The sequence below is a fragment of the Sander lucioperca genome, chromosome 15 (assembly GCF_008315115.2).
Source record: "Sander lucioperca isolate FBNREF2018 chromosome 15, SLUC_FBN_1.2, whole genome shotgun sequence".
Taxonomy (NCBI): Eukaryota; Metazoa; Chordata; class Actinopteri; order Perciformes; family Percidae; genus Sander; species Sander lucioperca.
Window position 1 is genome coordinate 26,563,386 of NC_050187.1, and position 13,020 is coordinate 26,576,405.

Below are 13,020 nucleotides of genomic sequence, written 5' to 3' on the forward strand. Positions count from 1 at the left end.
TACTGCTTATGATTCCATGTTTTTAAACACAATTGTTTAATGTTTTAGTTTACTGGTTGTTGAAACATATTGTTGTTATGTGTTTAAATGGCTTTTTTGTTCTCCTCCCTTTCTTACTCGTATTCCTTCTGTGAATGTTGGTTGTGTTGGTTCATGTTTGTAACATAATTATGCTGCCATTTGGTCCGGACTCTTTTAAAGAGACCATACTGGTTAAATAAATAAAGAGACAATAAAGGGAAAAATTAAAAATACCCAAGGCCCATTTTTGCGCGTTTGTTGTTTTACCGCAAATAAGCAACTACCGCGGACAGTGCTATAACAATACACATGTGTGTACAATCATGGTTTCTTGTTAATGTGCTTTTACACCAACATCCTCACACACAGACACACACGTCTACTCGGCTCTTTGTTTCAGTCTAACTCACAGCAGATGTTCCATTGCCCGGGGACAAGAAGCTCGCAAGGAGCATCTCAACAGAAAACACACTTACCTGGTATGTTCCAATGCCTATGTGTTTAGGATCAATCTTCACGAGCTCAGCCAGTGGATCTTGGACACGTCTTCCAATGGACACTGTCAACACACACACACAAGGAAACAAATGTGATTCTGTGCCTCATGAGAGTCTTTGGTTTGTGTTTTTTATGAACTTGCTATCTGAACCAGTTATTAAATATGCAAATCCATTTTATTCATAATTACTGAATATGCAAATTGTCTGCATATTACAGTGCTGGCCTGAGGGCAGGCCAAACCTAATTGTCATTCCTCCACCCCATAATAATAATTAAAGCTGGTTTTCAAATGGAGTCTTGGCACCTGTCATTTAGCTTCCTGATAGATGCTGGAGCCATGAACCTTTAAAATATCTAATTTAAATCAGACCCAAGCACACTATCACACACAGCCAAATGTAGCACACAAATAAACACACACAGCCCGAATCGACCAAAGTAGGGTTGTTTTTTAACGATGGAGTCTGTAAGGCCTCAGCCGGCTGCTGCATGAGGCCAAATGTCTTTCCATGAATATGCTGGCAGGGCCCAATGACAAGGAGAAAAATTACAAACAACCTTACTCATATACACACCATAATACATGACATCACTCCCCCCCCCCTCCTTCCAACACACACAGAGAGAGAGGGAGAGAATAACCCAACCACATACTGTAACTGTTCACATTCTTGTCCCTGTAAAGGACAAAGGAAGTGCCTATCTTAAGGTATCTAATGTCCTTAATGGTTTGAGTTCTTTCAAGGAATAGAAATCAAAATTTAGGCTAAAACACACTGAACGATGAATCAAAAATAACAGGAAGCTGTTTGTTAATTTCAGTGGTCAGCGATGTAGTGTGCTGCATGAGGCACATCAGACTTAGATCTTTAAGGCGGAACGGACAGACAAAGCGAAAGAGAGGGATGGGATGTAAAAGAGGGAGTATGTCTGGAATCAATGTCTCTTCTCTCTCTCCTCTGGCTGCGGTATGAGGCTGCTGCCTGAGATAATATTTAGACAGGATGGAGTTTCAACCCTGGCCTTGCTTAGTGCATCTCTCTCTCTCTCTCTCTCTCTCTCTCTCTCGAAACGATTTGTAAATGGAGTCCGACATAAGTCTCCAGCACTTTAGGAGCCAAATACAGTACTACAAAAAATGGATAGACACGTCATTCAATAGAACTGGAAGAATGTGGCATGCAGCAGGACAACAGTTAGGATGTGGATGCACTGTTTTTGTTGCAGAGCATGAGGTGAAAAAAAGTCAGATCAAAAGAGCTAAACTTTTGAGGAGATGCAGCATGGACCGCCTGCAACACGCAATGAAAGAGTGACAATGGTCCAGGAAAATGTATCTGTACTCTCAATCAATTTTACTTTGTGGACAATCACGATTAATCTCTTACTCTGTCTCAGATTGAAGAGAGAAGCAGAGAAATAAGCTGAACACAAAAGCAGTCCTCTTGGAGAATGGTTGAAATGTTACCTATCACCACTAGGTGTCCCTAGATCTCCCAACAATAAAGAGGACAGATGGAAGGTGCCTATAACTTACAATTACCTATATATTATGTTACATGGCCACTCATATAGACAAAGGCTGAAACACACATACCCCCAAAGGTAAAACAGACACAAACACGCTGTCGCCCGATCCCACATTGTAACCATAGTGTCCTGGCTCAGGACCCCCTCTTTTCATACCCATCCAAAGTCAAATGCTGTAGTTTCTCATGGGTTTCATTAGGGGTATAAGTATGGCTCTCCATGGCTCTCAGTGCTGCTGACCACAGGAAACTAGTGAGGAATAATCCAGCCTCACTTGATTTATGGCTTTTATAGAGGAAGTCTGCTGGAAACATTTGTTCTCCAAAACTCTGTGCAATTCTTTTTTATTCTGCTGTGTTTTCAATGATGTAGTATGTGGAGTGAGGAAGAGGTGGCAAGTGAGAGAAAGAGCGAGAGAGGCAAAAGAAAGATACATTACGAGAGCCTAATAGCAATGCCAGACATTCACTAGAATGTGACAATACTGCATGTTCTGTGGGTATGTTTTCTGACAGAAATGTAGATGACTGCTGACATTATACACTAAATTGTGATTGTTAGTGTGAAAAACAGTTAGTTGTTAGTAAGTAAGTAAGGCCAACAATCTCTAATGCTAAAAGTTATTCCAAACATTTGAGTATGCATACTGTGGTACGCAATTCACAATTACAGCTTAAACAATGTTTTAATCAAGTGATTAGTCGAGTGACCAAACTGTTTTTATTATTACAAAGTCATTATCTTTGGGTTTTTGATTGCTGGTTGGACAAGAAAAACTATTTTAATAGGTCACCTTCAGCTCTGGGAAATTGAGATTGCAGTTTTCACTATTTTCTGACATTTTATTGACAAAACAAGTGATCAAGAAGATATGCAACAGCTTAATCAATAATCAAAACAATCGTTAGTTGCAGCCCTATGCACGGTGTCTTCCACAACACTAATCATTTTACAATAGACAAGGGCCCATTCAAAGCATAGCCAAGAATATCAGCCTGGTTGCTTGGCAAGCGTACCTGCACTCCTAAGGTTTGGGTCCATGTCTGGCATCTCTTTGACCGCCTCAGGACTCACACTGTAGATAGATGCTCCTGCCTCATTGGTTATACTAGGGAAAGAAAAGGAAGGAAAAAATGTCAGTGAGAAAGAGAAAAAGAGGGGGAGATGATGGTTGGCAGGTGAGGCAACATAGTGAGGAGTTATTATAGCTTGAAATACATAATGGTAAGGGTTCATAATGCTCATTTTCAAGTTCATAATTGTATTTAGAGGTTTTACCAGAATAGGTTTACATGGTTTAATTTTCAAAAAACATCATATTTTAGTTGTACTGCACATTGCTGCAGCTCCTCTTTTGTGTGTTGAGCTCTCTGTTTTAGCTACAGAGTGAGGCATCTCACTTCTGTACCATCTTTGTTGGGAGTCGCACATGCGCAGTAGCTAGGTTAAGACAACTAGCTAAGCAGAAGCAGAGTATGAGGGCGTACCACGCTAGCAGCTAGGCGAGCATTATAACATGTGTTACAAAGTGACGCACGTTGGTCACGGAAGTAAAGGCTGGACTACAATAGAGCTGTTTGGAGCAGTTTGTGAACAGTGTTTTCTGTTGGAGATGGTAAGTCCCTTTGGGGTGGACATTGGACTTTTTCACTTTGTAAACCTATAACATGCACAAAAAAGATATATAAACACAAAAAAGGAAAGGGAAAACCCAAAAAGCATAATATGAGCACTTTTACATTGACAGCACAATTACAATCTTTCAAATGTACTTCAAGCAGGTGTGAAAAACCACATGTCTTCCGATTGCACATATGAGCCATTGGCTAAAAGTGTAACTATGAATACTAAACATTCAGAATAGGTCAACTTGTGATTCCGATAACTGAGTGAGATCATTTGCCCACTTAAAGAATGGCATTAACTTTAAGTAAGAACTAGATTCGCAATTATCTATTTTTGTGAATACTGTTTTGAGTATGACCACCTTTTCACATTGAAACGACTGACATTTTAATAGGCTATATGAAGTTTGATAAAGTAAAGTGCATTGAATCAGCAGCCCTCTGCAGTGTACTGGCAGTTTATGTGACACTACTGCCATCTAGAGGTGTTGGGGTGTACTGCTATTTGTCAATGTCTAAAAAAACATTGCTGTCATGAGTGAGATTGAAAATTATTAGAAAACAAATGTGACTGTGCGAAAGTGGTGTTGGTGCTCCAATTCCCATTAATAATCTAGCCAATGTAAGGCCAGCAAAACCATGGATTTTCTCATGTTTAGAAATCAAGAAGATGTGCTTTTGTTTATTCCTGTGTAGAACTGAACACAAAATAGACCAATAAGATTCCAAACACAATATATCTTCAGAGACAAAGCCAGATTTTAGTGAAATGTCAAAGATATAACAACAAAAACAGGGACAGGTTTAATTAAGTTCAGTAATTGGTTGTCTCTGCCACCTTTCATTTGACACAGTGAAATGGTGAATTAGGGTTTGCAAGAGTGACACCTAATAAATGTTTTCTATTCCTTTTTATTTCATGAACATTTCAGTGCCATATAATTCATTCATTTAGATATTATATATGTAAAAGTGCTTATTACATGAGATTTCAAGACGACTTAACAAAAACAAGTCATATTTCATATAAGTACCTCATAAATGAACTTGCAAAGATTAATTCATCTGAAATCAAACTGTTCATGTGCCGATTTCTGTATTATTGACATTTTTGACATGTAGATGTTGACAGTGAAAATGAACTGATTCTACATGGCAACATTGGGTTTACATAGCAACAAATTATACTATTTCCCATGTTAATGTATTCAGTCTAAAGTAGGCCGCTTATCATCCATCACTACACAGACAGGGTGGTGGTACAACAAAGCCACCGATACCCGTGTAAATGCTACCGACATACAACTAAAGCTGTCATTTTGTTTAGCCATTCTATTCTCTCGGCTGGATGGACAAAGGGGGATGACTGGAGGAAAAAAGGGGGGCTTTTTCTTCAGGGATGACCAATATGAGGTCAGCACCTCCCCAATCAATGTCCACAACTCAGAATGAGGCCTTCTGCACACACGCACACACACACACACACACACACACACACACACACACACACACACACACACTATCCTAGAGGCCTGGACTTTGCCACAACAACCTTGCCAATTCCAAGTATCTTGTTAATGAGGAGTGGCAGAGGCCTTCTGATGGGAATCACATTTAAATTAACTTGTCCTCCCTCCCTCTTTTTCCCTATCTATTCATCCTTTCCTCCGCCTCACTGTTCTTTTTGTCAGCTCCTCATCCATCGTGCTGACAGCTGACATATCGCTATGGTGACACTGCTAACGAGCACTGGCACATGACCTTCAAGGAGGTCAAAGAAGAACTGGTCATTAACCTGACACACACACAGTCAGACACACACACACACACAGACACAGACACAGACACACACAGACACACACACAGACACACACACAGTCAGACACTCACACACAGTCAGTCACACACAGTCAGACACACACACAGTGTCTCTCACACACACACACACACTCAAGAGAGTATGAATATAATACTAAAAATATCAACTCTACCCAAATCTCATGCAGCTCTCTCTTTAAACAGAGTATAAAGATAGACATAGGCAAGGCTTTTAATTCTGCTGCACCACTAACCTATCTCTCGGTCCTCATTTAGGCAGTAGGACAATGAAGGTCAAGTAAAAGAAAGGCAGCGTCTTAGCTGGTTTTGTTCAAGAAAGAGAGACAGAATGACAAAAAGAGAGACGGTGCTGGCAAAAGTATAAAAAAAAAGTGAAAAGATAACATTAAGAACACAGAAAACTAGAAAACAATAACATATGGAGAGAAAGGAAAAGAAAGCCACCAGCCCCTATCATGTCTAACTTAATTAAGGCTGCCACTGGGCCAGCTGGGTAACAGCACTGTCATGGATACAGCTCTGAGCCCTTATCGCCATAGCGTCCATGGCTGTCGCCATAGTCAGGGCATCATCCTGGCAGCCAGCAGAAGGTTGTCTGCTCCCCATCTCTCTGGCCTAAGTGGATGGATGGTCGAAGCATGGACACACACAGTCAGAGACACAAAGTCAAAGATCGCCTCTTGGTGTAAAGCGATGACTTGGTGGCCCTGTAGGGTTGTCATTTATTCACACTCTTTTGCTTTCTCAATTGTATACACACACATAAACACAGGCCTGCCTGTAGCCCTGTCCCATCCTGGGGCAAAGTCACCAACTGGCTCCCCTACTGGTGTCTCACACACACACACAATGACTGGTCCCCCACTGCTCCTCAAGAAACCTAACATTGAAAGAGATGGATACACACTTTGATACCTCATTACAGCCTTCTGGCTCACACAACCCTAATCTAAATTAAAAACAGCTCATCTGATCAGTCAGAAAAAAAGAGGGGTAATAATATCATAATATCATCAACTAATTTGATACACAGGACAAAAAGTTGAACAGAGGAGGGGGAGAAGGGAAACAGCATGAAAAAGAATGCAAGATTGATGTTTGGTTTAAGAAAATTGTAGAGGTCGACCGATTAATCTTAAATTTTTTTACATAATCGGCATCGGCCAATATTAAGCCGATTAATAAGCAGGCGCATCTGCGGGCAGCCTAGTGTTAAAAACATGAATAGCAGACATTTTTTACAGCGTACCCAGACCAGCTGCCTCCAGCCCCTCCCCTCGTGAATTCTTGCGCAGTGTGTCTCGCACAGTCACTTCAGGTTCAGACGCTACCATTAGTAGTAGCATGTTGCTGGTGTTCTTACCTTGGGATTAACTGTACTAATAAAACCGTACAAAACACTGCGGCCACACCGCTGTGGAAGCTCCCCGAATATCATTTATCAGAGTCTGGTTGTTACCCCTGTCCGTGACAGTCTCATCCACTCCTATAACGGAGCTAACTGGAGCTAACCGCTAACGGAGCTAATCGTTGCTAACAGAGCCTTCAGTTCTCCGTGCCTGTATCCATTAACTGCATCTATGGACTCGAGCACGAATAAAACCCTTAATTTTATTAAATTGGCTGGACGAGTTTTAAATTCCAAACAAGAGTTGCTTGAATGACAGAAATGTGCTCAGATAAGATCCTAATGAGGTCAACAGGACATGTAACAGTAGGATCCCCAAAACACACACAAACAAATGAACAATGATCTAACAAACAAAAGTGAACAAGAACTGACTTTAGATAGCCCTAGTCTTATGTGATTCAACAGGAGTTAGGAGGAAATAGTGTTGAGATTAATAATAACGTCACTTTCTGTGAAGCTTGCAAATTTGTATTCTCAGAAGTTTAATAAATGCTGCTAAGTGCACTAAACTTTATTTTTTCATTGAAAGGTTTATTTGACAAAGTTTATTTTCTTCTTACCTGTTTCGTTTATTTAATATATTTTTCATACATTATTTATACAATATAGGCTACAGTATGTTTTTACATTATACATTTTTAATTGAAGTATAGGCTACAAGTGTAGATTGGTGAAGTGTTCAATAAATGTTTTTGTTGAGAAATTCTGTGTATATTAGTGTTACATTTTATCTTTCAAATAGAGGTTTAAAGACAAGCACATAACGGCCAAATATCGGCCAAAATAAATCGGCAGCATTAATCTGCAATCGGCTGACCCTGATTTCTAAAGATCGGCATCGGCCAGAGAAAAACCATATCGGTCGACCTCTAGAAAATTGCTGTATTTCGAAGTATTCTAGCCACACGGACACAGACAATATGTGAATATGTGGCCCAAGAAGATTCTTCAAGGGTCCAAAATCTTATGCTTGTAATATGTGTGAAAAGTGACTGACTTTGTAGATGTTTAAAAACTTAGTTGATTCCAGGGCTAATACAAACTAAGCATGCCATCAGGTAAAACATTTCATTTATAAGTAACCTGCAGTACCATGAAGGCATTGAGAAGCTCAGTGGGAATGGATTTATAGCAATCGAATGGTAGATTGTACAACATTCTAGATGGCTTTCAAGTCTGAAAGGTGAGGATTGCATACACACACACCTATATAGTGTCATACTATAATGGCTCAATCTGTCACTTTCTTTGTCCAAAACTCAGTTTGTGTTCAAGATACTTGGATTGGCTTTATTTTACTGCCTTAGAAGGAGCTGTGATGTCACATATTACCAGCACAAAATATATTCATACAAAGAAACACTGACACATAAGTTGCTCTGTCCTGGCTGCTCAAACAGCTTGGGTCCATTGTTCAGTCAGCTGCAAAGCTTGACCTCAGGGAGACAAATTGAGGGACGCACCATCTCTCTCTCAGACACATACACACACACGCACGCACGTACATACACGTCGGGTCTGAAGACGATGACATTTTTCACAGAGAAAAGCGTCCAAATGGCAGGTGTCAGGGGCCGTCAGTCTCTAGCGAGGCGCTAGAAGGCAGGCAAGCACACAGACACACAGACACACACACACACACACACACACAAACATAAACTCCAACTGCCACTATGAGGCACGTCTGAAAAGAGCAAAGCCTCACAGACACTCATGTCAATCTGGTAGCAGGAAAGGCCTGCACTTGTGTCACGCACAAAAGCATACACATCAGCATGCATGCACACACAAACACACACACACACACACCAAATCACAAATACACACATGGCATGTCACACAGACTCATCACACATGTTTGTCACACGCAGGACTATCGCAGGGAACACTAAAACCCTAGGGGAGGATGGCATGGAGGGCGGGTGGAAGGAGGGGAAGAAGAAGGGACAGAGGCTGACCACCAGTGTGGCATGGAGGGAGGAGAAAGGGGGGCTGTGGGTGATATGGATGAGGCTGGCAGATATTCACTGTCCACCACCTGCGAATGCCAAAGGTCCTTAGCCGGACGCCTCTTCTCTACTTATGACGCATCAAAACTGGTTATGCTAGTTATAAACCAAGAGGGTTGGAAGGAAGGAAGGCTGGAGAGCAGAAGGGAATAAAGTAAAGAATGAAGGAAGGAACAAAAAATAAAGCAAATGGGGAAAAAAGAAAAAGGCAATGAAGGAAAGTACAGTTGTCAAGATACAGATGTCCCAGCCTTTCATGCCCTTTAGACTGAACATTGCCCGTTTGGTGGGTAAAAGTGAGGAAGAAGAAGCACACACCGAACTAGAGTTGGACAGAGGAAAATATTTCAGTTTCCTGGGAGCAACAATTAGTAGCAGAAGCACATCACACTGCTCTCTAACTTTTTTTATTTTTTATTTTTACTTCCCTAATCATCAGTTAACAAGTTAATCGTCCTGTGTAAGTGCGCTTTCACACCTATAGTTAGGTATACTCGGTGTGAGTCATACGGTCAAAACGGTCGCTTGTTTATTGGAAAGAATATCCGAGTGAAACTCGTTGATGCTTCATTGTCTCAGAAATAATGGAGCAACACCAAATTTATAACGTCTTGGGTTTCTTGATTTTGCTTTACTGTTTCTAATATTTTTAGAAGAAGGCAAACAAGATGATCAGCTGACAAGACAGCGAGTAAAGGAGAGGGGGGCCCTGTTGAGGGAGATTATGATGTGTTGTCACACAGATGAGGAGCAATGTATGGTCGAAAACCGAGACCTCCGTTCCATTCGAGTTTGGTTGTTGGTCCACACCAGAATTCGAATGAGCTCTCACACCACCCCAAACGAACCGGACTATCCCACAAAACGCTCCAGGGTTCGGTTAAAATGGACAAAACTGCTTAGGTGTAAAAGCACCCTAATGTTCAGTCTATAATCTAAATAACATTCTATTATATTTCAGTTTTGTGAAAACTCATTTTGAGGGATGTCCAATTCCTCATCCACAACTCTTGTTCTTCACATGTCCTCCCTTTTTAGTTTCCACCTCCAAAGCAATGTGGTTCCCCTGTGAAAAAGACACTAAGGGTTCAGCTCCATGCCCTTTCTTCCATCTCCAATTGTAATTCCATCCAGCACACTCTCCACCTGCCTATAAATGCTTTGTTATTTCAGACATACGCATCACATTTTGTGATTGAAAGAGTGATCAAACAGAGACTTCAGAAAACTACAGACATTTATCAATCAACTCATTTATTTTAGGAGCTCCTTCTTTTCCTGTTCACCAAATGAATAAATACCTAAATATATTTTCATGGTTGCACAAAAAGATTATGGAGCTCCTTTGTGACACACGTCTTGCTCAAATAAGAAAAACAAATAAAATTCTGTATTTTGGTAGAATCTGTATTTTTACTTTACTTTTCCAGTACAATTTACCTTTCCTAAATGGTTATACGTGCCTTCCTCTATCCATCCTGTAATAAGTCTAAGATGCAACCTTTTCAAGTACCCATGGGTTAATTTTCCTCCCCTGAAATGAAGATACACCCCACAGCCAGGCTGTGGTCTTTCCATGCCTCTAAATCCATCTGTCCCCCTGCTCCTCCTTCTAAGCAAGCGTCAAACCTTCGATAAGGCCAGAGTGCTTGCAACTCACTCAGTCATCGCTGCTTCTGCCACTGTATGTTCATCACTCACTCAGCCTGGCCCTGGGAGCATGCCTGGACACAGGACATGACAGGGGATACACACACACAGTCATAAATACAGTCTACACCACTGTCCTCCAGGTCCATCAACTAGCCAGTAATAATGATCTCATCCCACCAGGAGTGAGCTGAAGGGCAAGACAGTCAAGGTCTTGCCCTCTAGATCATTAAGCATGTCTATGTGTCAGTGCAGCCGTACACTGCTGGCTATTTGAGTAGGTTTCTTGCTGTGACTGCTTGTATTGCTCTTGGACAACTCTAAGTATGAACCAGTCAAGGAGAGAATGATGACCACTACTAGGAAGAGAGATGGCATACTACTCATTAGAGCTGTCAATCTTCCTCTATAATACCATTCGAATTCCATTTGATATTTTTTTTAATATTCGAATAATATTTGAATATTTAATGCTCAATTGCAGCCTGTAAAATAATATGTACTACACTACTCAAGCTTATGCATTGTCAATGGCATTACAAGCATGTGGTTTTTGTTACACGTTCCGTCCACTAGAGGGGCTTCTAACATCAGCCTGGCCTTGAGGGGACCTGCACGCAACTTTGTTTACATTCATTTTCCACCACGGGCACACAGCGACAAACACAAATCAACAGAGAACTCTGTAATGAAATGTTATCTAACAAGTGTAGTAAAGCGGCTCTGTTGTAAAGGCTAACAGTGCTCGGTTAGCACAATGACATCATGTTAGAAAGCACAGCCGAAAAGTTTTGTCATAAACTAGCTAGGTAACAAATGATGCTAACGGCATTAATAACTAAGCCAAACGGTGTTGTCACTACTATTTTAGTGATTTATAAGCAACCTTTTTTTTTGCAGATTGTCACATTACTGAGAATACAGAAGGTAATATATAAGTAGAAGCTAACTCTGACAGCTGACATTACATTTAAAGCCCATGTTGCAGGGTTTATTTTCTAATGAATTTGTGCAATTTGCTTGTTGGTAATAAACATTTAAACTGTTACCCAACAACATCAAATACAATGGATATCACAAAATGGAATAAAATACGAAAAAGTAGTACTATTTTACACTGGTTTGCAATGATTCTCTTTTCCCCCACAATGCATTGCACTACGTCACGTTGGGGAGACGACAGACCAAAGCCCCGTCTCTGTTCACCGTTTATGTGCCACTGGTGTTGCAAAATATGACTTTTGGTCTCGACCGAGTCCATGTGTCTTTATTATGTGTATAATAATATTGGAGGGAAAGTGAAACACAGCTTGAACGGGGATACTGTTCGGCTTTTCACAAGTTTAGACAGCTAGCTACGCCGACGTTTGCTAACGTTAGCGCAACAGCGTTAGCCTAGACTGCTAGCTAGGTAAATATTACGACTGCCTTCGGAGTTTCCAATATCTGCGTCCACGTTGTCAACATAAGACATGTGGCGTTAGTGCTCCTTTTGTACCATAATTTTATTGAATAAAATGTTAAGCTTCGCTCCTACGAGATGGGTGGGTTTTTGTTAGCTACATTCAAAGCTAACTGGCTATAGTTAGCCTGTATGCTAGCGGAATTAGCTAACGTTGCGTAACCAGCCAGCAACTTCGGCAATCGGTAGTAGTTTCGGTAAGCTAACCACGACAGTATTGTCGCCCACAATCAACCTCTGCTGCTAAAAGCAGTCAATCTGCAGTGATGTTTGAAATAGAGACGCTTGTGGATGTGTTAGCTGTCGTGGTTAGCTCGCCGGAACTACTGCCGAAGCTGCTGGCTGGCTACGCAACATTAGCTAATTCCGCTAGCACAGGCTAACTATAGCCAGTTAACTTTGTGTGTAACGTAGCTAACAAAAACCCACCCATCTCGTAGGAGCGAAGCTTAACATTTTTTTTCAATACAATTATCGTACAAAAGGAGCACTAACACCACATGTCTTATGTTGACAACGTGGACGCAGATATAGGAAACAATGAAGGCAGTCGTAATATTTACCTAGCCGTCTAGGCTAACGCTGTTGCGCTAACGTTAGCAAAACGTCGGCGTAGCTTTAGCTAACTGTCTAAACTTGTGAAAAGCCGAACAGCATCCCCATCCAAGTAATAAATAAACACTAGGCAAATATGTTGTTACTGGAGCTAGTAGGGTCCATCAAAACGTGAGATATCTAATCGAAAATGTGTTTACAACGTCAGAGGATTTCACAGGTAGGACTGACTGGCAAGTTAGCCCATAGCTAGCATGATGCCTTCTATTTCTAGATCTAGCTAGATTACCAGTACTTATCTGAACTAGCTAACGATATGATCACTGTCACTAAATATAAAGAAAACATTGACTTTCACTCGGTGCTATTCACTGACAGTAAAAACACCTCTTCCACCTCTTCCTCATCCCAGTCAGT

At 41.0% G+C, this 13,020-nt stretch overlaps 1 protein-coding gene across 3 annotated transcripts in view; it reads right to left on the minus strand.

The window, feature by feature from the left end:
- srbd1 (S1 RNA binding domain 1) overlaps window positions 1-13,020 on the minus strand; it is a 64,136-nt gene that overhangs the window by 29,192 nt on the left and 21,924 nt on the right. For all 3 annotated transcript variants that reach the window (XM_031315969.2, XM_035992043.1, XM_031315970.2), the window contains exons 15-16: window positions 3,069-3,160; window positions 498-580 (exon numbers count right to left, since the gene is read on the minus strand). In XM_031315969.2, the coding sequence (XP_031171829.1) occupies window positions 498-580; window positions 3,069-3,160 (175 nt within the window). The remainder of the gene's footprint in view (window positions 1-497; window positions 581-3,068; window positions 3,161-13,020) is intronic.